The following is a 27,976-nucleotide window of genomic DNA, read 5'->3' on the forward strand; positions in this document are numbered from 1 at the left end:
AGCCCCTCTGGGGCAGGACTGATGGTACCTGGCACAGCGTCAGGCCCTGTAACTCTTCTGAAGGAAGGAATGCATGGGTACTGACAGGCTAGGGGGTCACCACGGCTGCTGAGGCCGGGAAGGAGGGAAGGAGCCATTGGTGTGGGGAGCCTACTTGGAGCCCAAGAGTGGGGCCTTACTATGTGTCAGACACTGTTCTAAGCTCCTTATACGTGTATTTTAACTTTGTTCTCACAACCCCATAAAATGACAAAAATACTATTGTCTCCATTTTACAAAGAAGAAAACTGAGAAGTTGAGTGACTTGTCCAAGGTCATACGGATAGTATGCGTGCGAGAGGGTCTGTCTGTGCGTAATCATTCTATTACTGGGCCTCTTGACAAAACCAACAATCCTAATCTGGAAGCAGCGACTATCTGCCAAGTTCTTATTACGTACTGAACACTCGTTTACAATGCGTTAGTAGTCCTCACGCCACCTTCGGCAGTAAGTGAAGCCTCAGAGTTGTGAATGGTTTGTTCAAAGTCACGCAGCAGATAGAAGGGACCCTGGAGCCCAGGTTTGTTTGTAAAGGCCAGCCGTTCGCCTCTAACACCTGGCCTCCCTTGCCCATCAAGCAGGGGGAGCCATGGAGGGTCTCTGATGGAGAGAGCGCTTGGGCCTGCGTTCTAAAGGCACACATATGCCCACAGGGTCACATACCCCATCCTTCCTCTCCCCTCACACCCCATACCGTGGCTCTGGTTGTGCATACTGGGCGTCCGGTGCTGCATCCACTGGGAGGGGGTCCCGTAGCCCGCCCCGGTGCCGGCCGAAATCCGTACTCTATACACCTTGTTGGGCTGAAGCGCACTCAGCGTAAACTGTGTCTCATTTCCAGGCACCTCGGTGGAGAAAACCTGATCTGCTGGGACAGAACACATGGCTGCAGGGCGGCGACCTGAGGACCATGACCCCTAAACTCCCCTACCAGCTAGTCCACCCCAGATCCTGGTTCCTCAGTGCCCATGAGAGCCTGAGGCCCTCTCGGCACAGATCCCTCAGTGCCTGGACGGACTCCACGGCTCCAGAGCTGACTCCTGGGCCTCCGGCCTGGGCTGACGCCGGTCATCACCCTCAGCTCAGAGTGGAGAGAACCATGGCACAGACTCCGCACTTCCCCATGAGCTGTCAGTGACCATCCCCTTACACACACACCTAGGGTGCAGGTGCAAGGGCTTGTCTCTGAAGGCCATCAGGCACTGCCTGCCTTCTGGAGCCCAAGCCCCCTTCCTCACCCTTCCCTCCTTCTTCACTCTCACCCTCACCCCCAGCCCCTTGTCTTCCCCTAACTCTTCATCCCTTTCATATCCTCTCCCCTTGATCACTTACATCTGCCCTAACACGCCCTCCCCGATGCTCTGTTTCCCCAAACCCGCAAGCACGCCCTCCACTGCCCTATCCCTCATCTGCTTTTTGAGTTGGAAGGGACCCCAGGGATTACCTAGGCTACCTGCCTCGTTTCACAGATGGGGAAGCCGAGGCAGGGACTTAACTGCATTATCCACTATAGCTATACAGGAAGTGGGGCTAGAATCCAGGCCTCCCTCTGTCTTAAGCTTTGCCTCTTTGCCTTTCCCTACACTCAGACCACACTCCTCTTGTCCAGGGTCCTATTTCCCTACTCCATGGCTCTGGCTCAGTTCCTCAGACTTCTCCCCCACTTCTGCTTGGATCCTCAGCTGCTCTGGCCAGCACTTCATATCAACAATTCCCAGCCAGGTGGAGCCCTCACCCTGCCCCCACTCACCTTCCTTTCCCAAACCGTACTCTATCTTGTACTTCACCACCTGCCCATTGCTCATGCTGGGAGGCAGGGGCAGCCACGCCACCCTGATGTCCAAGGGGTTGGGGCTGGACAGGGAGAGCTGGGGCGCTGCACTGGGGACTGAGACAGAAGAACATCAGGGTGAGCTCTGCTCCACCGACGTGGAAGGTGAGGCCCAGGAGCGGTCAGAGACTTGCCCAGGTCACACAGCAAGTCAGAAGTAGGCCCAGGACCAGGATCTGAGGGAGGAAAGGGAGCCTCTCAGGGGAGCCCCAAACTGGAGATGAGGAGATATTCTTCCCACCCCAAAGCCAGAAAAAGTTTTGGGGCACAATCTTCTACATCCAATGGGTTCATGTCACCGGCCCCTGCCTGACTGGATGGTACATGGATATTGAGAAGGGCCATACAACACGGGGAATCAAGACCTGGACTCAAGTCCCAGCTGTACTACTGACCTTGGGCAAGTCACTCTCATTTTCTGGGCCTCAGTTTCCCAAACTGTAAGCTGGGAAGAACCCTCACCCACCTCCTTACAGGGCACAGAAGATGACATGAGGCAGATAAAAGTGCCTTGGCATACACTAGTAAAAAGAAGCGAGCTACCATCCCCAGGGAATTCTCTGGAACCCAAGGTGCCCATTGCAGGTTTAGAGGCCCTACCATCATCCAGTGTGTGGACCAGCGCTGGGGTAGAGGTGCGGCTGGCCCCCAGCTGGGAGTAGGCCACCACGTAGAACTCATAATCGGTGTTGGGTTCCAGGTCCCGAACCTGCAGCTCTGTGGTGTCATTGTTCACTGCAAACTGGTATTCCACATTGTCCATGCCTGGGGCGGTGACACAGAGGACAAAGGTACTATCACAGAGCCACCCCCAAAGGTCTGCCAGCTGGAGGCTACCAAGGGATCTTTCATATTGTCCCAGCCTCTGGAATGGTCTGGGTATAACTAAATCATCAGATCATCTGAGCTGGAGAGTAAGACTTCCCCCGCTTCTAGTCTCACTGTATTAATTCCTCCACCAGTTAGGAAGTTCTTTCTGGTGTCTAACTGAAATGACTCCTGCTGCAGTTAATCAACCAGCTCCAGGAATGCCTAGGCATTTTCCCTGGGAGGAAAAGCATCCTCTTCCTTATCATAACAGACTGGAGGAGGGGGAAATGGGCCACACACGTTAACCCCTCCAGCACTGCATCGAAGACTATGGCTTAGCCCATGTCCACGCAGGTCTTCTCCCGTGGGCTCCCACCCCATCTCATCCGACCCCAAAGGTACCCTTCCGTCGTCTAACCTGTGTCGCCCTCGGGGCGCCCCCGCGCGGGTCCCCAGCGGACGTACCCCGTGCCTTCTGGTAGTGGAGGGAGAAGCCGATGATCTGCTCGCTGTGCAGCTCGGGCCGCTCCCACGCCACGAGCACCGCAGAGCTGCTCAGCGGCGTGGCCGTGACCCTCGTGGGGGCGCTGGGCAGCCCCTCGCGCACCACTACGGCCAGGGGCGCGGCGGCGCACGCGCTGCCCGCGCTGTTCTCGGCCACGCACTGGTAGTAGCCGGCGTCCTGCAGGCCGATCTGCGTGATGACCAGGCTGCCGCCGCCGCCCTGCACCTTGACGCGCCCGTTGGGCCGCAGCGGCGCCCCGTCGTGCAGCCAGCGCAGCGCCGGCCGCGGCTCCCCGGCCGCGCGGCACACGAAGCGCGCGGTGCTCGCCCGCGTCCGCGACAGCGCCTCGGGCGCCTGCGAGATGGCCGGGGCCGCTGGGGGCGGGGAGGGGGACGCTGACGGCGCGCTCCGGCCGCGAGGGGCTCTGCCGCCTCCCCGGATGCTCCGGCCGGCTCCCGCGGGCCCTCCACTCGCTCCCTGAGCCACCCCGCCCCCAAATCCTGGCGGGCGGCGCCGCTCTACCTCTGCTCCTCCCCGGTTCACCCCAGCCCCACGCTGGCCGTTCTCCTCCTCGCCCCGAATTGTCCCCAGGCCTCCTGAGCCTCCCCTAAGTACCCCAGCTCCTCTTGGGCCTCACCCCACTCCCTCGGGTACCGTAACCTCCTTCTCCGCTCCTTCCCAGTGTCCCCCACACCTGGGAGACTCACCTCTCTCCACAGTTATCCCAGCCCTGAGCAACCCCGTCCCCCAGTGTTTCCTGTCACTCAGGCCACGCCACCGTCTCCCCTAACCCTCAGTGCTACCCCTCCCCCCATGACCTAGGTCCCACTCAGACCTCCCCCACCAGCCCCCAAACACCCAAGCCATGCTCTGATCACCCCTCTCCTTCTCTCCCTGCCTCAACTTCCCCCACCCCATCCTCCAATCTCTTTCCCCCACTCCCCCGCCTCCAGTCCTCTAGCCTGTCCCCTCCAGTACCCACCCTAACGAAGGACTCTTCGCCTGAGTGCCGGCCCCCTAGCTCCAGCCTTTTTATCCTCCAGGATGGCCCGTCGGTCCTTCTGACACACCCACTTGCCCATTCCCCGGTCCCCAACCTCACTGGCCCTAGCTGACCGCCCCACTCCGGTCCCCACCCTCCCCACTACTGCCCGGTCCCCCACCCCGCCTCACCCAGCACGCGGAGCTCAGCGGCGGCCGTGGCGAAGTCGCGCGTGCGGGGCTTGTTAGCGCGGCACACGTAGACGCCCGAGTGCCGGGGCTGCGCGCTGCTGATGAGTAGGTTGGTGCGGCCCAGGACAATGACGTCGGTGGAGATGGGTTTCCCATCTGGGGGAGGAGATGAAGATTGCTGGAGGAGGGCACCAAGGACTGCCCCTCCATCTACTCCCTGGATCCGGGGTGGGGAGGCCCTCCACACCCGGTTAAGGGAACACAACAGTCCCTTGTTTGAATCTCAGTTCCTCCACCTGCTAGAGGCCTGACCCCCTCTGAGCCCTCCTGTCTCCGTCTGTAAAGTGGGGAGAGGATTGTCCCTAGCTGGAGGGATGCTGTGAGGGTGGGACACGTGAGGTTTGTGAGAAGGCCAGGCACAGTGCAGGTACCTAACAGGTGCTCAGTGCATTCGTCAGTTACTACTATTACCATTATTATTAAATCCATTTCTCTCAAGGAGGACACACTCCTCCTGTATGGTGTTATCCCAATACTGTGATGAAGACATGGATGGAAAAGTCTGACCAGAACCAAAGATTTGAATATATGCAAGACTTTTTATCTTGAATCTGAAATGAGAACCATTTTTTTAAAAAAAGATTTTATTTATTTATTTGAGAGAGAGAGATAGTGAGAGAGCACAAGCAGTGGGGAGAGGGAGAAGCAGGCTCCCCGCTGAGCAGGGAGCCCCACACCAGCTCCATCCCAAGACCCCAGGATCATGAACGGGAGCAGAAGGCAGAAGCTGAACTGACTGAGCCACCCAGGCGCCCCTGAGAACCGTTTTAAAAGCCCCTGCTTTCTGAACACGAACAGAAAATCCAGAGGAGAAATGCAAATGGCCAAGAAACACCAAAAAAAGTGTTCAACTTCACATAAGCAGAGAAATGCACACCAAAACACAGATGTTAATTCTCACCTATCAAACTGGGAAAGTTTTTAAAAAGGGTAAGCTGCCAGAGAAAGGGTAAATGCTGAGAGGGGCTCCACCTTGACTTTGACCCAGGGATCCCATTTGTGGGCCCCTGTACTGGGGAGATATTAACAGGGCTGATCACTGCAGTGTTACATAACAAGTGGCCAATGGGAAAGGACTGGCAAATTGCATTATGGTTATATTCAAATGATGGAATATAGTCATTAAAATTACTTTTTTAAAAAGTTTTAGAGATGGGGAAATGGTTATGACATACTGTTGAATTAAAGTAAGACTTGTAACTGTAAATATAGCATGCTCCCAATTTCGGGGGAAAATGTACATGTGCATAGAAAAAAAAAACTGGAAGAAAATACGCTTGTATGTTAACTATTTTAATCTCTTTGAGTGGTGGAATGTTTTGTTTCTGCTTTTCCCCAGTTTTCCACAATGAACACACACAACCTTTGTAATCAGAAGAAAACAAAACAAATAGCTATGTCCCTTCGCTGACTTCATGAAGTTTCTAGAAAAGGAACAGTGACGGGTGTCAGGAACGAAGTCCTTTTCCAGCCTTTCTCTTCCCAGTCTCTGTCCGGGAGTGCTATTAGCAGACTTTCTGCAAGGGAGTTCCCAGGACCACCCGTGTCAGGATTCGCTGGGACAGCAATTCTTAAATCCTCACTGTGCACTCGAATCACAGAATCTCAGGGGACCTTGTTAAGATGCAGAGGCCTAGGGCAAGCCCCAGATTCTGCATTTCTAACTAGGTGCAGGTGGTGGGTCCAAAGACCACACTTTCAGTAGCAAGGACCTAGGGCAGTTTAAGATTCCTGGGTCACAACTGTCCAGGCATGAAGGCAGGGAGTCTGCAGTTTTAACAAGCTCCCTGGGTCATCGTGATGCAAGGTCAGGATTTGAGAAACATTGATATTAGAACTTCTGGGCAACACCACAGGCCTATCTTGATTATAGTATAAGGGTCCTGCTGGCGCCAGGATCCCCCTAACTAGGCAAGTGTCACAGGTCCAATGAGGTGTGCAGGTCGGGGAGGCCCAAAGACACCAGCACTGTTCTATCTCATCAGCTCAGTGGGAGGTACATAGTTGTTCAGATTATTTTTCTTTAAACTCTGTGTATTCATTACATACTCTTTTGAATGTGAGATAAAAACTTACGAAAAGGAGGCAGTATAGGATAATAGACTGAGTCAGAGAAGAAAGGTAAAAAAAGCGGGGTTTAGGACTTACTTCTACCTCACCTTGGGACAAGTCACTTCTCATTGACAAATGGAAACAAAAATAATCCTTGCTGGGGCACCTGCGTGGCTCAGTCGGTTGTCTGACTCTTAATTTCGGCCCAGGTCATGATCTCGGGGGTCGTGGGATCAAGCCCCACATCAGGCTCCACGCTCAGTGTGGAGTCTGCTTATCCCTCTCCCTCCCCCTCTGCTCTGCCTCCCCTTTGTGTGTACCCCCCATGCACTCTCTCTCTCTAAAATAAATACATAAAATCTTAAAAAAAAAAAAATCCTCACGGGGCACCTGGGTGGCTCAGTCGGTTAAGTGTCTGCCTTCGGCTCAGGTCATGATCCCAGGGTCCTGGGATCGAGTCCTGAGTTGGGCTCCCTGCTAGTGGGGAACCTGCTTCTCCCTCTCCCTCTGCCCGCCCCTCCCCCTGCTTGTGCTCACTCTCTGACAAATAAATAAAATCTTAAAAAAAAAATCCTTGCTTTTCTTCCATACAGGACTGTAGGAAGTGGTGTTCCAGAAAGAGAAGAGGCTCTAAAGTTTGGGTCTTGGCTCTCTGAGCCTCCGTTTCCTCATCTGTCCACTGGGAATAAGAGCCCTAGCCCCTACCCCCTTCAGAGGGCCCCTCCAGGCTTTGGCAGGAAGGCGGGCCAAGCTCTCGGTAGGGGGCAGTGATGTGTGGCTAGCAGCCTCCCAACCCTGATAGCATCTGCTGGGACTCAGTCCCCCTGGCACTTAGCACTTGGTGCCTGATGTCGTCAAACGTCTCTTCTTGGGTATGTGTTTTATCGCCCTCACCCAGACCATGAGCTCAGAGGGCAGGGTCCCTGACTCTCTCACCTGTGCCCAGCACGGAGCCAAGCACACAAGGCAGCAGCAATCTGAGTGGGCGGGGGGCAGCTTTGGTTTCACCTGAGTCTAGCTCTCACACACTCACTTGCAACACTAATTAAGGTCTCAGTGACACTTTCGTGAGTGGCAGACACAAAGTGCTTCGGAAAGGGAACATACTACACAGATTGATGCCTAAGTCTGCCCACCCACACTCAGCCCTGGGAGAGGAGCTCCCACCGCATGGAGCGGTCACCCTTATAACTTCCCAACTTGGGGACACATGAGATGCCACACCCTGCTTTCCCATGCCTTCGGGTCCCCTCCCTCCACTTACCCTGTCGGACCCAGGACACGAAAGGGGTGGGGTCAGCGGAGGCCACGCATTCCATCACCACACTCTGGCCAGAAACCACGGTGGTGTTCTCTGGGGCTGCCACAATGACCACGTCTTGCCCACTCGTGGATGCCAGGGACCCTGGTGAGAGGGAAGGCCAGCAAGCAGCCTTACCATGAGGTGTCTTTACGTGCAGTCCCTCACCTGATGCTCACAGTCACCTGGTGGGGCAGGTGAGGCAGGGAACAGCCAGGGTTTGATCACACGGGTAGGGAAAGCAGCTGCATAGCTCAGCAGAGCTGGGACCGGAACTCAGAGCTCTTTCTCTTGGAGCCAGGAGAGGAATAACCTGGCCTCTGGCACACCACCCTCATTCTTCCCTGCCAAATGGAGCCCACCCATCAGGGTCACTAGTAGACTTGGAGCCTGGAATTGGAGTCAACAGTCATAGTTTCTGGTTCCAGCACCACCATTAACGCAGTGTGACCTTAGGCAAGTCCCTTCTCCAAAGGGCTCTGGTTCCCCTGTGGGAGAAGTAGGAGGTAGGCTCGAGTTTCCGCCAGCTTGGCAGCTCCCTGAGCACTGATTCCCTGCCAAGTTCTCCCTGTGACCCTGGCCCCTCGGTCAGCATGGGGAATACCTGGTACGCCCAGCAGGTGGAGGCAGAGACTCCAGGGCACAGGAGGGAGACTGAACCAGACTCCATAGACCTGCCTACCAGCTAAACCACAGGCAAGTAGGGTAGCGTGGAGGTGGGAGGGATGGGGAGGGGGATGGGAAGAGATGTGCAGAAGGGCAGGGTTGGGAGGAGATGCCAAGGTAGAGGAAGGCAAGTGAGAGGCCCTTGGGGGAGGTCTGCACTAAGATCGGTTGAGCACCTGCTAGGTGCTGGGCTCTTTCCACTCTTATCTCAGCTATTTCCACAACCCCCCCTGAGCTAGACATTTGATAACAGCCCAGGGTCACACAGATGGTAAGTAGAGAGGCCAGGATTCAAACCAGGTCTTTCCGACCCCAAAGCCTGTGTGTGCCCTTCCTACCGCATCACACTGGGACGGGAGCTTTTCAGAGAAATGGAGAGGACAGGAGCACCAGACTGCAGGGATCGGGATTTGCAGCGTCCAGCCAGCAGCAAGGGGTGAATCTGCTAATGCCCAGAAGGGCAGGGACCAGGGCTTCCTGACACCCCTCTTCAGATGCCTCCCCTCCCCTCTCCCTCACCTTCCTCCCTAGCCCGGGATGCCCCACCCAACCTTAGGGAGCACAGAGCCTCTGTAGGAAGACAGCCCTGGACTGGGAGCCTGGAGTCTGGGATTCCAGCCCGTTCTATCTCTGACTTCCTGGGTGGTACGGCCTTCTCTGGGCTACCCCGCCGCATCTTCCCAATGGCAATTTGAAGGCAGAGCTTGGACTTCATGAGGCGCCTACCAGCTCTGAGGTGGCTGATGCCAGAAACCCCCCAGGGTTCCCCCGCCCAGCCTGCCCCCTTACCTCTGCGGGCCACGCTGAGTAGGGCCTCCTGGCTGAAGCGCTGGCTGACGGAGCTGGTGGCCACACAGCGGTAGGAGCCTGCGTCACTCTCCTGAATGTCCAGGATCTGGAGGACCCCGTTGGGGAGAGTGATGAGCCTTGGGAAGGGGGAGAGGGCACCTATGAGGTGGGCAGGAGCTCTGCAGGGAGCTGTCCTGGGCCCCCCTCCCCCTCCAGCTTGAACTACCTCCAGCATCTCACTTTCAAGCCTCATTCATAATAAAACATGCAAATTAAAGCTGTGACATACCATTTTCACCTACCAGGTTAGCAAAGATCAGAAGGTTTAATATCACCCTATGTGGGTGAAGGAATGGGGGAAGGTACTCCTGTCTTGGTGGCCATGCCAATCGATACATCCTCCTTCAAGGGCAAGCAGGTAATATATTAAAATCAACCCTGCATGTGCCTTTTGATCTAGCAACACCACTTTGAGGACTCTATCCCACAGATATTCTCAGACATGGACACAAAAACCTGTTTAATGATATTCACTCCAGCACCACGAGGACAATGGCAGAAGACTGGAAAAAATCCAAGTGTCCATCTGTAGGGTGGGAACTAGCTAAACCGGTTTGGGTACATTCATACAATGGAATGCTAGGCAGCTGTTAAAAAGGAGCCAGCTCCATGTGTGCAGAAACGGGACGCTCTCCAAAGTGTGTTTGGTGCAGAACGGTGTGTGGGGATATGCACACTTATATGCTTGCACTGAAGGTCCCTGGGGAGGGGACCTGGGATCCCGGGAGTAGACAGTGGGAGACTTACTTTTTATTATACAGCCTTCTATACAGTGTGAATTTGTTTACCCCCTGCCTATATTACTTCCTCCCTCCCTGATAAAAATCCCTTTTATTCACACAATATCATCTGACTCCCAAACCAATCCGAAGAGATAGAGGGCATCACAACCTCCATTTTACTGGTGACAAAGCGAAGGTTCGGAAGCACTAGGGCATTATTTTCCCAGGGACTCAGAGCTGGAGCAGGGTTAAAACTTGAACCTAGGTCTTCCAGTGCCAAATTCCATGTTCTTCCCACCTGCGTGTCTCAGCAGCCATCAGCTGGCTAAGAATGCCCAGGGAAGGGTCCCCAGAAAGCCCCAGTCAACACACACACTACTTAGGAGAGGTAGGATGGATGAAGGTGGTATCCTCCACCCTCTTGGTTAGAGGGTTGGAAAGCGGCTCAGGTTAGAAAGGTCTGGAGCCCTTGTTTGGGAGACAGTGCAATGCAGGCAAAACTGTGTCCTTGCAGAGGACACTGGGGTGGTGGTAAGTGGAGTAGGCTCTGGTCCAAGTTGGGGAGGGGGGATGTCTTCCTGAATCCTCCACCTATGATCCTTGCAGGGTTAGCTCCCGGTTGAGAGTCCCAGTTTCTCAATAGAGCAAATGGTGCTGGTCCCTGGATATAGGCTAGGCCAAGGCTGGAGAGGGAATGGGGCAGTAGTGTGCTTGATGAAGGTCACTTGGTTCATGGGGAAACAGGGTATGAAACAATTTAAACACAGGAGAGGAGAACTAGCTCAAGGGTGTTGGGAGAAAATTCTGGCCACAGGCCTGGAAACCTGCTGTGGCCCAAAGACTTAGAGAATGAACATAAACCTGCTTCACTCCCTCCCTCATCCCACAGGCAAACCCACCTCTGCCCCAGTGCCTTACCCTCAGCTCCAGCAGCTGCCCACGTCAGTGCTGGGGCCAGCAGGGGAGAAGGGATATGGAGGCAAAGGGTGGTGGGAGGTAAAATTCTGGGCCAGGAAAATTTGATAGAGCAGGACAAGTGGGGAAGGACAAGCAGAATCCATCTGGGAAACAAGACCGCCATCTCCATCCAGGTCTCCTCCACCTAATAAGCTCTGCCTCCAAGACCCTTCCTCTTTCAGTCTAGCTAGCTGACCTTGCCTGCAGGGTTCCCACCAAAGCAACCCATATTTCCTAACCCCAAAGTTTCCCAGGCTTTCCATGGAAATTGTGCTCCAGGTACCCAAGAGCTGATACCTCATTTGACAAGGAGCATTTCCTTATTATGTGTGGGAAAGGAGGAAGGAAGGAAGGAAGGAAGGAAGGAAGGAAGGAAGGAAGGAAGGGAGGAAGGGAGGAAGGAAGGAAAAGAGGTATACCTCTCCTCAGATGTGGTGTTATCACTGCAGCCAACAGAAGCGGGATGGAACCCCTTTTAGTGTTCATCTAAAATCTTTTCTGTTTTGTTAAAATGTGTTTTTAGAAGCTCTGTCCTTGCAAAGACGTCCAAGATATATTGGTTAGTGGCGGGAAAAAAGTCACCAAACAGTGTTTATGAAGCAGTTCTATGTTTGGAAACTAGATAAGTGATATGTTAGGATATGGGCAGAACAAGTCATGGGTGGTAAAGGTCCCATCATTCAGGGAGGTTTTCTCTGCAGTGTGATTACTGGGAATGCTTATTTGTTGTGTTAAAAAAATTTTTTTTTGAATATTTATTAGGTTGGAAGTAGAACACTTGAAAAAATTGAAATTGAATAAATAAAATCTTTAAAGAAAATAAATAAATAAACAAATTGAAATTGAAGACTGGACTAGGGAGCCCACAGTATTGAGGTCCATTGGTGTCATGTTTTCAAAGTGTGAGTGAATGGTGATAACAAAAATGATTTCAAGTGGATCCAAACACACAGGTTTTTTTTATTCCAGCAGTTATGTACTTATTTTTATGGCTACCTTGTATTTATGGTTAGTGTGGCTGGTTTTCCATTTTACTGCAGTGAGATAATTTTCTTTTTTAGTATGTGTTAAAGTTACAGAAGAGAGCTGATTTAAAGAAGTGTATTAAGTAAGTGATTGAATAAAGGGCTCAGGAATGGCCAAAATTATAAAGGGGGTTTGTGAATGCTTGGGATTTGGGAAACATTGCTCTCATTGATTACTGGTTCCCGTGGAAGGAAAATTATCCTCTATCATTAGAAATTAGTATAAGTACCAGGGAATTGCCTTGGGTCTATTCTTCACCAGCAGTTCCAAAAACATGCACCTATCCTCTGACAGAGTGTGTTTATTAACTGCACGTGCATACAGCCTCCAAGGCATGCAGTCTCCAAACCACTGGGCTACGTTTATGAATAGCATATTTGTACATGTACTATATCTGGGCATGTGTAAAAATACATACCTTGGGCATAATCAAGTTGCTGTTTTAGACATTTCTTTATTTCCCCCACACAATGTGCTGGGACATGTGAGCCTGGCTTATTTATAGCTAAGGATCACTTTTCAGAGGACTTGGGGGCAAACACTCCCAGAGCCCTGGAACTGGCAGCTCCAGACTTCTGGGAGAGGTCTGTGGCTTCATAGAAGGATGCCTGGACTAGATGTGGGGAGGTGACGGAGCCCTACTGTTTGCCGGGAAACTTTGCGGGAAGTCACCTCTCTGCTCGGCCCCACAGTTGGGGCCTCTGAGCCCATCTGTAGCATGAACTTCTTCAGACCCTGCAGCTTCCCTACCCCAACCACCGAATCACAAGGGGCTTGCATGTCATTCATGCCAGGCCTCCGGCATCCCATACTCCGTGTCCTAGCTATGTGACCTGGGCCAAGTTACTTCTGTCTCTGATCCTCGGTTTGCTCACTTAACAATCCAGATAATAATATCTGCCATAACCATGTATGTAGACCTGGAAGGATGTTCATGATGTGTTAAGCGAAAAAAAAAGTAGAAGTTGCTTTATAATCCCATTTTTGTTTTGGAAAAAAAGTTGATTGAACAAAAAAACCCAGTATGGGGGCACCTGGCTGGCTCAGTAGGTAGAGCATGTGACTCTTGATCTAGGGGTCGTGAGTTCGAGGCCCACACTGGGAGTTTACTTAAGACAAACAAACAAAAAACCCCAGTATGTACAATATAATCCAAAATTTAAAAGAGGTTATTTATAAACATATAGGGGAAAATTCCAGAGGCTAGACATCAAAACTAACAGAGACTTTCTTTGGGTGATGACTGTTTCTTCAGTTTTGCTTATGTGAATGTGAAAAAGGCATCTTCCAGGAATATAAACTAAAAGCAAATAGAGGAAAATATGGAAAATAAGAAATACCTACCTTGAAGGATGATGGGAAGGATTAAGTGAGAAAACATAGCTCCCATTAAGTGGGGCCTACCATGCCTTTCGACACGGGGCGACTTCTCTGCTCTCTCCTACTCTCTCTGGGGCCTGCCAGGAGTGGGCTCTCCCTTGGTTCTCACTCAGCAACTCCCAGGAAGCGCTGACCAGACAGCAGCAAGGGGCCCGCATTTGCAAGGCACAGAAGTTAAAGGCTGGGTCAGCACTTCCAAGGTCGCTTCCTAGAATGCCCATTCATGGGATGTTAAGGGGGTTGTGGCAAGAGGGGCTGTGGGCAGATGAGTCTAGGAAGTGCTTGGTTCAACAAGTTTAACAGGCTTTCTGTACACGACTTCTCAGAGCCTTTTCACCTTCAAGAAGGGGATTTATACGCAGCTGTCCAGACGTTATTTGACCACAGAATACTTTTTCTCGAGAAGTACCTTTAGTGACTAATGTTCTCCAAAGAACAATGATCTAATCCAACCCTTTCATTTTTTTCTTTTCCTTTAATTTTATAGATGGGGGGAATGAAGCTGAGTGAGAAAGGCCTCTGCGAGGAGCAACAGGTGAAGCAATCATCCAGATCAGCAGCTTGACCTGCTGCCCTTCTTCCTCCCTCACAAATGTTGCAGGGATGTGCCCTGTGGCTTTTCTAGCCAGAAGTTTCTCCTACACCTTCCCCCCCACCTAGATGTGGGCAAAAGTCAGAGGAGCTGGAACAACTCAACACACTCAAGACAGATTAGTCTCAGGGCAGGGAGACCTGGAAACCAGTGTTTCTGAGCCCACGGAGCCCCACCTCCACCACGAGAGAACGAGAGCGAGGGAGCTGGTACTACAGCTAGAGAGATGGAGGCAGAGGACTGGGGCGGGGGACTGGGAGAGGCCTTGGAGCCACATCTCCAAAGATGTAAGAATCCACGGGGTGACAACCGAGTCATGAGACCAGCTCGGAGTCCACAGAAGCAAACGAGCCTTGTGCCTTCTGCTCGTGCTGCAGGTACATCTGGGCCTTCCCAGGAGGCCACAGTAAGGGTCAAGTCCTGGGTCTAGCTTCTGCTTCTCTTTCACCCCAGAAACTCTTCCCTGGGACCATTCCACCTACTCACTGCCTTTACGGGGAGGGAGGAGGGTAAAACGGGAAGGACCTATATCAAGTGCTGCACCCCACAGGGTGGAACTGAGAGACAAGAGAGGTTATGCATCTAGGGTAGCACCTCCGGAGGAACTCTGCAGAGACAAAAGCCTCCCAGCAGCCTCCGGGCTCTGCTCTTAACCGAACAACGAACTTCCCACCACTGACTCGTTGTGTGGCCTTGGACAAAACATAGCTTCTCTCTGGCTCTCAGTCTCCTCTTCAGTAAGGCAAGTGGTTGGACTAGATAAGGTCTGAAGGGCTCTATCACCACTCTCTGTCTGAGCTCCATAGCTTAGTGGGTGGCATTCTTTGCAAGGAACAAAAGTGCTTGCCCAACTTTTCTTGGGGGCCCACGTGAGCGGACAGCCGGGCCGTGGTTGGCTCCTAAGTCAGTTTGGGCAAATGGAGCCACCGTGGCTCTAAGAATCCTGGTTCCTGAGCACACGCCAGGGCCCTCTGTGGCTAGCCCACTGGGACCCACTCCCCACTCCCGCACAGGACACTCACCGAGGCTCCTCAGGCACTGGCACCTGGTCCTTCTCCCAGGTAATGAGGGGTGCCGGCAGCCCTTCAATGTGGCACTCAAACCGAGCGGTCCCATTCTCCTCCACCACCTGAGACTCCGGGTGCAGAGAGAAGCCTGCGAGTGCTGGGGGTGAGGACAGTGAGACACAGGCAGGGACAGGGGAGGAGCACGGGAAAGAGAGGGGGCGCACACAGTGAAACACACATACACACATGCACGTGTGCGCGCAGATGCACGCACAGAAGCGCGGGGGTGGGGGGGCGGTGGACAGAAACACAAGCAGGGCAAATTCCAGCCAACAGAGACAGTTGAAGAGGCAGCAGGGGGATAAGAAGCAGTGATTACTGGTCAGACGCTGGGTCAGAATGAATTGCCGCACCCCACGCCTAACGTCACCATGGTGGTCAGACCGCAGGAAGATGGACATTTCTCCTGGCCTAAAATGATTTCATGGTGATCTGTGCCTCTTGAGAACCCCCGAGGGGGTGGGCTGGATGATGGGGCTTGACTCCAGGCACCGCACCTGCTCCAGTCCCCCACACTCTAATAAGCCTTTCTGGCAGGCTTCCCGGAGGAGAGCACAACCTAGACTCTCAAACTCAAAGGGAAACAAAAGGAGGAGGAAGAAGAGGAGAGGTGGGAAGAAGGCAGCCATACCAGGAAGGGACCTACTGAGCGGGACGAGAGGCAGGGGAAGAGACAGGCCTGTGTGCAAGGAGTTAATGGGGATCCCCCTTCCCACACCCCAGGCCTCCTGGGTCTCAGCTCAGCCCCCGATGCGGGCACTTACTGGCGAGCTTGATCACTGCAGCCTGGCTGGCCACCACTCCAAGGGGACCGTGGGCCAGGCAGGAGTAGCTGCCTTCAATGACCTCTGAGACCCCGGGGGCTGCCTTGTCACTGCCATCAGGTGCTGGCGGCTGGAACAGCCACAGGGAGCCATTGGGTAGCAGGCGCAGGTGGTCGTGCTCGGGCAGGGCGCCTCCATCCTTGCTCCATGTGGTGCTGGTGGGGGGTCCGGCAGCCCCCAGACTACAATCCAGCACTGCAGCTTGCCCTGGGCCCAGGATCACTTCCAGTGGCCCCGCACCACAGCTCAGCTCCACGGTGGTCTCCTGGGGCCACGGCAGCTCCCCTGCAGAGAGGGCAGGCCCCCGGGCCATCAGTGTGCTTCTTCCCACCTCCCACAGCCTCCAGATCCTGAGTCCCCCACCCAGGGGCTGGGGCAACTCAGGGAATAACAGGTCTCGTGGAGAGGCCTGAGTCTGGATCCTGGCTCTGCCCCTACCACCTGTGATCTCGGGCAGTCTGCCGCTCTTCTCTGTGCCCACCTTCCCTGGGGGCTCAGTTTCCTCATCCACCAAAAAACACAGTGCCTAGCAACATTCTTCGTAATAGGCAAAAAGGAGAAACAACCCAAATGCCCATCACTTGATGAATGGATAAATATCTTACTCAGCCATCAAGAGAAATGAAGTACCGATATTGGCTACGTGGAATAACTTTAAAAACTTTATGCTAAGTGAAAGAAGCCGGTCACAAAATGCTATATATGATCTCATTTCTATGAAATGTCCAGAAGAGGCAAATCCACAGAGACAGAAATTAGATTAATGGCTGCCAGGGGCTGGGGAGAGGGAAGAATGAGAAGCGATAGTGAAAGGAGATGAGGTTTCTTTTTGGGGTGATAGGAATGTTCTGGAATTAGATAGTGGTGATGGTTGTGCAACCTTGTGAGCATACTCAAAACCACTGATGTGTATACTTTAAGTGGTGAATTCTGTGGCGTGCGAACTGTATCTCAATTAAAAAGGACCCAGGAATTTCTTCCTCCTAGAGCTGTTGTGAGATGCGGGGTAGGAAAGGAGCATAGCATGGTGCCTGGCCTGGCACAGAATTGGCGCTCAGTAAGGTCCTCCCTCCCTGGAACCTTACAGATCATCTTAACTATGGTCATCCAACCCCCTCGTGCCCCGGTGGCAGGCGGGGCTGAGCACTCCTTCCTACCGCCCAGTTCATTTCCCCTAGGCCACACAGCAAGCCAGAGCCTGTCTCCAGGGGCCCCAACATAGCCTGCAGCTCCAACACTGGCCCTTGCCACAGAGGGAAGAGTAGGGGAAAAATGGAGGGAGGGAATGTCAACCCAGGGTCAAGGCGAAAACACACAAAGGCCAATGCTTATCATTTCAGCCAACATTTCAGCAAGGCCCAGTAGCCATTATTCATAGAGAAATGGCTGGTTCTGGGGCGCCTGGGTGGCTCAGTTGTTAAGTGTCTGACTTTGGCTCGGGTCATGACCCCAGGGGTCCTGGGATGGAGCCCTGTATCAGGCTCCCTGCTCAGTGGGAAGCCTGCTTCTCCCTGCTTGTGTTCCCTCTCTCGCTATCTCTCTCTCTGTCAAATAAATAAATAAAATCTTAAAAAAAAAAAAGAAATGGCTGGTTCTCCCAATTGTGTTTTCCGGAAGGTTGGCCTGCTGCCTCCCTGTCCCCTACAAGCTCAGTGGCCCGAGGTCCTTTCTTATCCTCTGGCCTGACACTTTGCTTAAAGGCAGAATGGCACATCTGAGAGTGAACCCAGGACAGAGGTGAGTGCAATGGCCTGTCCTTACTACGAGGCTGATTTCTGGGCGGAGAGCCATGGGAGGGCATGCAGAAAGCCGAATGGCTTGGGAATCAGGCAGCCCCTCAGTTCTGGACCTGGCTCTGTCACAGTCTAGCTGTGTGGCCTTGGGCCAGTCACTTCTCCTTCTGGACTTTAGTCTTACTCAAACGTAGCAGGTGATGTGTGAGAATCTATGATGTTAGGACAATTCAGTGAATAATCATACCTGGACATACCTATTCCTGAACAAACCTACAGAACACCATCTAGACACACATAAAAACTGTAGACACAGCCTTCCACACCTGAACGTGCGTACCCCGGTTTCTGCCATACTCATCCAAACCCGGACATATCTATGAACCCCTTAGAACCGCTTAGAACCCCTGTCTGTCCCCAGGCTCTCTTCTCAGCACTCCTGAAGAAAAACAAGACTGAGCGGCAAAGAGAAGTCCTAGCTGGCTGAGGAGGCCAGGGCAGAAGCCAGGGCTCTGACCCTACAGTGCGAAGGACGGACAGACCAAGGGGGCCCCAAGTGGGCCTCTGCCTTTCTTAATTCGTCAGGAAGGCTCTGCTGGCGTGTCCCACTGCTCGCCTGGGCTCAGCATTACTAATGGGTGCAGGGCTCAGGCAGGCCTTGTCCTCATCCAGTCTCCATTCTGACTGGGGAAACCAAAGTGGCATTCACATCACTTGGGGCTGTTTGCTGTGGTGGAAAGAGCATTTGACCTTGGAGCGGAAGATATAGTTTCCAGTCTTGCTGCTCCACCTACCAGCCGTGTGACAAGCCACTTAACCTCTTTGGGCCTTATTTTCCACATCTGTAAAATGAAGACGATACTACCAAGCCTGTGAGGAGTAAACAAGATGATGGATGTCAGCGCCATCAACCAAGGGACGGGAGCTCATTCTTTAAAGGCACTTCATAAACTGTACAAGTGTTTGGGGTGGTTTTTTTTTTTTTAATGAAAGATTTTTTCTTTTTCTTTTACTGTACCAATGTTAATTACTGTTCTTAACAACCAGTCCCTTCTACCTCTGAGGCCCTCGATTCTATGATTCAAACATAGGGTAGGGGGAAGGCAAGCCCGGGCTCTCAGCCCAGCGGCTTCCAATTGCCCGGTTCTAGCCGCTGAGCAGTTTGCACTTCAGGGGAGAAAAGCCCCACATGACACGAATCCCTGAGCCCTCCGGCGGCCTCCCTGCCCCCCAAAGCACGTCCGGGGCCTGGAAAATCCCCTGCCGCGCTGAACAAACAATGTGAACAGTTGGGGCCTGAGCAGCTGCTGGGTATGTCAGCAGCCTGGGCTCTGGCGGGCAGGCCGGCAGCCAGAGAGGCTGGGCGGCTGGCTGGGGAGCCCAGAGGAGGCTCCGATTCCCTTCCTGAATATTCATGGATCAGCAGATGTCTGGCTTCCCCACCTCTGAGGAGCCGAGCACCCAACAAGGTAGCACAGGGAAACCAACAGGGATGGAGAGAACCAGGGGTCCCCCTCAGAGAGGACGGTGGTGATGGAAATGTCTTGGAAGCTTGAGATTCCTCACTGTATATAAGTGGGGAAACTGAGGCCCGGAATGGGGGGGTATCTCATTTCTCTGGGAGACAGCCTGGGGAAATTGTCCTTTGACGTTCTAGGGATGAATCCAGCACTGAGGAGACAGTTGCTCTTGAGTAAAAGGTTCTCTCTGCCTCAGTGCCCAGCCCAGCTTCTGTGCCCAGGACATGCCTCCCACCCCCCCCTGCCGCCCGGGGCTCAGCTCCAGCACCAACCCTCTGTGAGGCCGCCCCTGTCCCCCCAAGGGAAGCTTTATGTGTTTCCTATCCGAAAGCCACTTGCAGGTCCCTTAGCCATCCTTCCTCTTGCCTAGATGGACAACGGGGTATGGGTGGGGACGAGCCTTGGTCTGGAGTCAGGGTCCTCCTGGGTCATTCACTATATGGCCTTGGGCCCGCTACTTTCCTCCTTTCAGCCTCAGTTTCCCCAGCCTGAAAAGGAGAAGTCTCCACTTTTCTCATTTTCACCAAAATTCTCCCAGTGGCAGAGGGGAGCATACGCAGGAGGCTTGCTGACTGCCCCAAACGTTTTGATTTTTAAACCTTTGGCACATTTTGCATTCTGCTCCATTACATAGCAATGATCTTTTAACATAAACATGGTTCCTACACCACCAGATCTTTTCGCAAAAGTGATGCTCTGAGGAGTGGACCTTGTTTGTCCAGTGGCTTCCTGGCCACCCCTTTCCTGCCACCCCCAGCCCACTGCCATGGCTGACCCCCAAAGCCCTTCCCACAAGCAGTTCTCAGCTGTCCCTCTCAGGACTGGGGACACGGTGGACACCAGCTGCCCCCCAGCTTCCTGCCTCAATGGGAGCTCCTCTGCCACAGCTCCTTCTCCTCAGGCTCCTTGGTGAGACCCTGTCAGAGACACAGAGCTTGGGAGCCCTGAGGCCATCTCTCACATCTTTTTCTAACAGATTATTTTACCCACTTACAGGATAAATTAGATTTTATGAGGCCAATTAGAACCCAGACAGAAAGGAGATTTGCTGCTGAGCCCCAGGGCCCGCTCAGTGCTGTTTCGTGGGGTTAGCGGGGCCTGGTGTGAGCCGGGGTTCCATTTTCCAGTGAACTCTCAGGAAAGGGGCCAGAGGGTGGGGGAGGGGAGCCGAGCCTAGATGTCTCCTTCATTAAGCCAACAACTTGCCACAAACATCAATGCCTTGTCACTTCTGATTTTCAGGGCCCAACAGATTTACAACTTGTTTTCAGTGTAGAGGCAGTCCTCCATGACCCCCATCACCACTCTCTTTTCCCAGGAGACCCAAGTCAGTGTCTTCCAGAAACTTCTCTCCCCACCCCCCCACCTTGGCCACCTCTCTTACCACATGCTAATCCCCTCCCACTAACAGCTGGAAGGAAAGCTTGGGACACAGGGAAGGCCACACAGTTCCCTTCATCTGTGATCCTGAGAGGCCCAGCCTCAGTGGACTTGACAGCCAAGCCACACTCAGCTCCTGCCGACCTCCTGATCGGGGCGTCCCGCTGTCCCCACCGCACCAAACCACTCTGAGCTCTCTGCAAGCACTCTGCTGTTCCATCTGTTGCTCCTGCTGCCCCCCTCTCCAGAGTAGCTACGCCATCCCAGGGTCTGACTGAGTTGCCTCTCCTTTTTCTGCCCCATATGACCCTGGGCACCGTGGTCACTGCAGTTATCACTCTAGGTTTTTTACTTTCTTTTCTCCCCAATTAGGCAACAAGCTCAGCATCAATTCCTAGTCAGCTTTCTAAACCTCTGGTCCCTGAAACAGCGCCCGGTATACAGTAGGTGCTCAATAAATATTCCTTGAACACATAAGTGGACATGTAGAGACACAGCCCCTTATGCTTTTCCAAGCCTCAATTTCCTTATCTGTAAAAATTACAGGAACTCCCTTAAGGGCTGGACGTGATGGGAATAATACATGTGGAAACTGCCTCTCTGGCAACTAGTAGACACTTAACGAAGTGCTTAAAAAGCACAGAGACAGGGGCGCCTGGGTGGCTCAGTCATTAAGCGTCTGCCTTCGGCTCAGGCCATGATCCCGGGGTCCTGGGATCGAGCCCCGCATCGGGCTCTCCGCTCCGCAGGAAGCCTGCTTCTCCCTCTCCCATTCCCCCTGCTTGTGTTCCCTCTCTCGCTGTGTCTCTCTCTGTCAAATAAATAAATAAAATCTTAAAAAAAAAAAAAAAGCACAGAGACAGAAGAGCAAACTCACACTGAAAGAAACTCTGTACTTAAACATTACCAGGACTGGGGAGCTCACTACCTCACCTGTTCTCCTGCCGTATGGCTCATATGATTCAAAATATCTTTCTCTTGTGTCCACCTTTCTCTCCCTGTACGCTCTGATCACTTGCTGGAACTTTGTCCTCCAAACTATGTGACAAGGTAATGAGCCTCTTATCGAACCATCCAGAAGTCTTGGCTCTGCACCAGCTTACATGCTCAGGTCTGCATCTGAAAGAGAGCTTACTGAGCCTCTGCTTCCCTTACCTCAATGACCCCAAAGCCCCTCAAATCCAGAGGCTGCCTCAGCCTCAGCGGTAAGGTAACTAACAGCCCAGTTAGCCCGGAAGACAAGGATTCTATTTCTCCACATGTCAGGGCCAGAACATTATCTCTTTGATTTTCCTCCCAATCCCAGCTCCCATCACCCTCCTCTGACTAGGCTAGGGCTGGCGTCCTCCCCCATCAAAGCTGCTCTTTCTCCTCCTCCCCTCTCCCCACCCACCAGGGAGCTGGGAGCCCCAAGCCCACCTGGCAATGACATCTGTTCTGCATCTGGAATTCTGTGTCAAGTCTGGTTGCTGTACCTCAGAAACCGTGGAGGCCGAACAGGAGGTAGCGGGTGGGGAGGAGTGGAGAAGGGTGAATTCCAGAGCCCAGACTCAGACACACCAACTGAGGGAGGCCAAGTCCAAAGCTGGTAACTTCTCAGGTGAGGGGGAGGGGGTGCAGAGACTGAACTTGGGTATTTGTGTACCAAATCCGGGGAAAGCGTGGCTCGAAGAGCCAAGAGATTGGTTCCGGCCCCAGCTCAGTCCCTATCCGTGCAACTTTGGGAAGTCACTCGGTTTTCTCATCTGGAAAATGGGTTCGTGCTAAAATTATTTCTAGGGAGGTGGGTGGGGGATGGGCTAAGTGGGTGATTAATGAGGCACTTTCGATGAGCACTGGATGTTATATGTAAGTGATGAATCACTAAATTCTACATCTGTAACAAATTTTACCATATATGTTAACTAGCTAGAATTTAAATAAACACTTAAAATTTTAAAAAAATTATTTCTAAGTTCCCTTCAGTGCTGACACTGGATGACACTCTAATTGTGAGATAGCTTAACTTGAAAGAGGTACCTTTAGGAGAAATGAAAGGAACTGCTAATTTACACACAACACATGATGAATTGGGCCATGAAAGTACCTAACGGATCAGTGAAGGTTTAAGTAACTTCTGGATAAAATTCACTATTAAGAGAAACTTGTTTGACCTGGTTCCTAACCTGGAGATGGGGTCAGAGAGGGCCACCCCAACTGAAGGGAGGTGGGCCTCTGAATCTCTGGGCCGAGAAAGAGATGGGGGTGGGGGGACTTCCCTGGTGAGGAGAAAGCAGCTCTCATGTTCTTGGTGCCTTTCTATTACTGACCTCTGGCATCCCCACACCCCAAATTCTGATTCGGTGGAGGGGAGAGCCCCACGTCTTGCACTGATGAAACCAGGGCTCAGCATTCTACCACCACCCCTGGACAGGGGCCCCATTCCTATAAATCTCCCCAGTTCCCAATCCCTGGCTGGAGCCGTGTTGGGGGACACCAGCCCTGCGTGCTGGCATGTTCAGGTTGCTGAAGTGTCTACTATTCTGTACCTGCCCCTCCCTGCCCCCCTGCAAACTCAGTCTATCCTCAGATCCTACTGATTCTATTTCCTAAATGTCTCTAGAAGCCAGCTACCCTGGCCACACCAATGGCCACGCCAACTGCCACGACAATTGTTGCCACCATTCTCTCTTCTGGAATACTACAACAGCCTCCCAGGAAGCTTGAGCTTCCTACCTCCAGCCCTGCCCAACCGATTATCCACACTGGCTGCAGTAAGCTGATGCAAAGCTGATCTTAAAACTTGCCAAGGGCTCACTGGGGTGGGGGGGAGGGATGCTTTCAGGCCGAAATCTTGGTGGGGCTTATCAGGCCCTTCAGGAGCCCCCTTCAGCCTTCTCTCTTGACACTCCATGGCCCCTGTCCCACCCCGCTCCAACCTCCCCCACTGTCACCCCTGTGCTCTAAACTCCAACCAGAGTTAGCTGCATTCGCTGGTCTAAATGAAGTCACCTCTGAGCGCCTACACATGCGGTTGACTCTGGAGAACGTTGCCCATCATTGTTCTCCTTCTACAGGGCTAGCTGACCCTCTGCATGGAGCTCAATTATTCGTCACTTCCTCAAGATGCCTTTCCTGACCTTTCCAGACCACCTGTCAGTCTCCCCCACACCAGACTGTAAGCTTTGCACCAGGGACAAGGTCTGCCTCCTTATTTACTATATTCCAGGCACCAGGCAGCTGCTAGTCAAAAAGGGTGCTCAGTAAATATTTGTTGAATAATGAATGAATGAATGAATGACCTGGTTCAGATCAGGATGGCTAGTCAGAACTCTATAGGACTGTCCCCAGGCCTGTTAAGCTTTGCACACTCAGCGGGTTTGGGGGACTGAGGGCCAGTAGCCTTGTTGCTTTAGCCAGGCACACTGCTGCCAAGGGAGCCCAGCTCGGGCCCTGCCCCTGCCTTGTGCACTCAAGAGCAAGGAGAGGCCAGGTCTCTGAGGCAAACTGAGCCCCTTGCAGGAGGCCCCACCGGTATACTATGATAGAGCGCAGGTCCCAGCCCTCATCCCGCTAGGCTGGGTGACCCTGAGCCCGTTCCTGGAGCTCCTGGAAGAGCATCAGAGGGTAAGCACAACTATTCCTTAATCCCCTGGGCTCCGGGAGGGCTGAGGCCTCTCCCGCACTTCCCCGCCCCCTTCACCTGACAATCCCGAGTCCCCAGTAGGGGCCGGAGAGGGGCGTGTCTTTGTCGGGAGAGAAGGGGTCCGAGCATTTCCCCGCACTTTCCCACCCGCTGTTTGGGTTTCCTGGAGATGGGCCTGGGGCCGGCCAGACGGAGGCTCCTTCCCCTCTCCGCCGTCCCTGCCTCCCTCCCACGTGGCCTGGCTGAGTCTCTCTGGAAAGCCGCAGCAGCTGGAGAGAAATCCCCCTCCCCACCCCCACCTCCAAGTCCCTCCCCAACTCGCCCCGGACACATCCTCAGCTCCCCCCTCGGCAGGGAAGGCAAGAACTAGACGAACAAAGCGGGCAGCCCATCCCCCTCCCCAGCCCTGCCACCTACCTTCCCTAAGGGCCGTCCCCCAAACGCACACAGCACGGAAAGCGAGAGGGCTCGGGTGGAAGAAGGAGCCCTAGGCACGGAGCACTGGGATTCCGTCACCCCAGCCCCAGCCCTTCCTCCAGAGTGGATAACTCTCTTACCCCCACCCCCACGCGGCACTGAGGTGGGGGGCTGGAAGGAGGCCTTGCTGACCTGGTCAACGCTTCCCTGACCTGCCCCTGGTGGGTGGGGCAGGAGTGACACGCGTCCCATCCCGAGAGCGAGTGTTGGACAAGTCCACGAAAGCAACTGGTTCCCTGCCCCCTCCCCCAGCTCGCTCCGAACCACGGGTTGGGGGAGCGATACTAACCACCCCCCCCAACCAGCCCCAGGGACCACACCCACTGGGCAAAGTTGAGTGTTTTATCACCTCTACCCCCAGTCAATCCTCAATCGCCTGCCCTGTCCTCCCCCCCCCCCACCATGGGCAAGGACACTCCCCAAAAGCCAAGGCCAAATATTAGCTCAGCCCCATAAACACAATTACACACGATCTTGACACAAATGGAGGTGCTGACACACACCCCCCCACACACCCCTCCTCTTTCACGCACTCTCAACCCAGGGACACGCGCGGGCAAGACAGAGCCCGCCCGGTGCAAGCCATCAACCCGGCAGCCACGGCCCCACGATGCCACGCCGCGACCGTGACACGCACTGCGGACACGTACACCCGCAGAAGCCCCCCGTCCCCACCCTCCGAGCGCACACACACACACACACACACACTCACACACACTCACACTCCAGACTCCGCAAACCAAGGACACACACCCCCTGCGGCCAAATCCGCGTCGCAGCCGCCCCCCCGCCCCCCGGCCGCAGCTCGCAGACCCCCAAGCGCAGGCATCACAGGCACAGGGACCGGCCGCCCGCGCCCCGCGGCCCCGCACTCGCTCGGGACCCGGGACGCAAGCCAGCCCCACAGCCCGGCGCAGCCCCGGGTCGCGGGCGCACCGATTCGCCTTAGCCGCTCCCGCCACTGCCGCGGCGCCCGCCCTTACCGCGCGCGGCCAGCAGGCAGAAGGTCAGAGCCACGAGCCCGCCGCCGCGGCCAGCGTCCCCCCGCGCCATGGGGCCCGGCTCGGGCCGCCGCCGCCGCCGCCGCCGCCTCCCCGCGCCTCGGCCGCCGCCGCCGGGGGAGGGCGCGCCGGGCGTCAGTGGCCCGGGGAGGCGCGGCGCCGCGGGCGGGGGCGCGGCCTCGGGGGCCCGGGCCCGAGCGGGGGCCGGCGCGGGGGCCGGGGCTGCCGCCGCCTCGCCCGCCCCTCCATCGCCATCTTGGGCGAGCAACCGGGGCGGGGGCGCCCAGCGAGTGCGGCCGCCGGGCCCGCCGGGGACCCCGGCCCCGCGCACCGTGACCCCGCGCCGCGCGGGGCTCTACTCCGCCGGGGTCTGCGCCCCGGGCCCTCGCCCTCTCCGGGTCGCCTTGGGCCCCAGTTGGGCCGCTTGTTTCTGGGTCTGTTTGTCTCTTGGACTCCCTGCCTCTAGGTCTCTTTCTGCCTCGGTGTGTCCGTTTCTTTTCCCTGTCGCTGCTTCAGGGTCTCCTCCATCTCGGTTCCAGGCTCAGTGGAGGCAGAGTCAAGGTCTCTGTCCCGCTGGCCCATCTTGCCATTTGAGCCCAGTCCATTCCAGCCCAGATCCTGGTCTGAATCCTGGTTACTGCGCAGGCTGCACCAGGAGACGCACTGAGGACAGGACAGCATCCTCCTCATCCTCATTTCCATTGCCATTCCAAGCTGGAGACTTCTCTTGGCCTCCTTCTCTTGCTCTTGCAATAATCAAGCCAGGCAGAGCATACTCTACCCTAAGCACTACCACATTTAGACCTCTCTACAACCCTGGGAGGGACAAGGAAGGTTTGATTGCTCCCATTTTACACACAGGGAAACTGAGGATGGAGGAGGTGAAGTGACTTGCCTAAGGGCATGAGGCTAGGGAGCAGCAGATGTAGGATCAGAACCCTGGTTTTCAGACTCAGAAGGTCATTTCCCACTCATTCTTCAATGGTGCCTTCCTTGCGCTGGCCAGACTGGTTGCCTCAATATCCCACACATTTTTCTTGTTCTACAACTGGGGAATCAGTCATCAGGCTAGGATAGGGAGAGGAGCTCAGATTAAATGACCTATTTAAGGTCCCTTCCAAGACCCAGATGCCATGATTTTTCATTCCTTAGATCTCCAGTATTCCCATGATTTAGAGCCATTTCGTTTCTGTACCTGGTAGTTGTCTTACCCATTTGTTGCTAGTTACCCTTAATAATGACCCATATTTTGCATATCTAACAGAGTCTGGCATATATTCATTTATTGTCAGGCCCATCGGCAGCACTTGACTTAGGTGAGCACTCCCACTTGCTTCTCTTAGTGATCTCATCTGGTCATCAAGGCTTTAAGTGACATCTATTTTTTTTTTTTAAGTTCTTTGTTTATTAATTCGCTCATGAAAACTCTGCACCATCACCACAGAAAAAGTCACTGCGGAAGTTTTACTCCTTCTGTTGTCCAATCTCCAGCTCACTTTTTGCCAGCACCAAAATTGGCTTTTCCAGTCCCCCTGACTTTCTTCATTCTGTTCTTGCATTCCTTTTGCGTGTTCTTGACACAAATGGAGGTGCTGTATTTCTTCGAATACAGGCCATGTCTTGCAAGTCGAGGTTTGGGTTCATTTTCCTTTGCATAATCCAAGGAATCATAAATCACGCCAAAGCCAGTGGTCTTGCCACCACCAAAATGGGTTCTGAATCCAAATACAAGGATGACATCTGGTATGGTCTTGTATGTTTTTGGCTAGTTTTTCCTGAATTCCTGCCTTTCCAGGGTGAAGAACATCAATTACCATTTGTTTCTGCTGAAATACTCTGTTGGTCATGAACTTCCTGGTCCAGATATTTATTGTCGTTCATGATGGTGGCCGAGCTTCAGGCAGCCAGGGAGGAAAAGAGCTTAAATGACATCTTTATGCAGAAGATGCCCAAATATATACTTTCAGCCTGGACCATCTCCCCTGAACGCCAGACATATGTCCCGCCACCTGCTTAGTATTTCCATTGGCTGTCTAATAGGCATCTCGATTTAACATGTCCAAAAGAGAGCTCTGATCTTCCCCGCTAAACTTGCGCCTCCCACAGTCTCTCCGTCTCAGGTCCTAGCAGCTCCATCCTTCCCGCTACCACCTGATCCAAGTACCATCACCTCTCACCTGGGTTATTGCAGGAGCCCCCTCGTAGTTCTCCTTTTCTCTGTCCTTGTGCCCTTCAGTCTTTTCCCAATACAGCCCGAGTCATCCTGTTAAAATGTGCACAAGATCATGTCACATGTCTGCTCAAAACCCACAAGTACCTTCCATCTAATATTTAAAAAATGAAAAAGAAAAGGAGATTTATTTACTTATTTTAGAGAGAGAGAGAG

General features: G+C 53.7%; 1 protein-coding gene and 1 pseudogene across 1 annotated transcript in view; both read right to left on the bottom strand.

Moving 5' to 3' along the window:
* IGDCC4 (immunoglobulin superfamily DCC subclass member 4) overlaps positions 1-25,667 on the bottom strand; it is a 38,031-nt gene extending 12,364 nt beyond the window's left edge. The window contains exons 1-10 of the mRNA XM_081831871.1: positions 25,573-25,667; positions 15,795-16,139; positions 14,986-15,127; positions 9,227-9,363; positions 7,736-7,876; positions 4,360-4,515; positions 3,147-3,560; positions 2,472-2,636; positions 1,791-1,928; positions 682-905 (exon numbers count right to left, since the gene is read on the bottom strand). Coding sequence (XP_081687997.1) covers positions 682-905; positions 1,791-1,928; positions 2,472-2,636; positions 3,147-3,560; positions 4,360-4,515; positions 7,736-7,876; positions 9,227-9,363; positions 14,986-15,127; positions 15,795-16,139; positions 25,573-25,642 — 1,932 coding nt within the window. The 5' untranslated portion in view covers positions 25,643-25,667. The remainder of the gene's footprint in view (positions 1-681; positions 906-1,790; positions 1,929-2,471; positions 2,637-3,146; positions 3,561-4,359; positions 4,516-7,735; positions 7,877-9,226; positions 9,364-14,985; positions 15,128-15,794; positions 16,140-25,572) is intronic.
* A 1,367-nt stretch (positions 25,668-27,034) lies between these two features.
* Positions 27,035-27,458, bottom strand: LOC145723539 (small ribosomal subunit protein eS24 pseudogene; annotated as a pseudogene).
* Between the last annotated feature and the right edge of the window lie 518 nt (positions 27,459-27,976).

Source organism: Leptonychotes weddellii, chromosome 9, assembly GCF_054177405.1.
Source record: "Leptonychotes weddellii isolate Sample4059 chromosome 9, ASM5417740v2, whole genome shotgun sequence".
NCBI classification, from domain to species: Eukaryota; Metazoa; Chordata; class Mammalia; order Carnivora; family Phocidae; genus Leptonychotes; species Leptonychotes weddellii.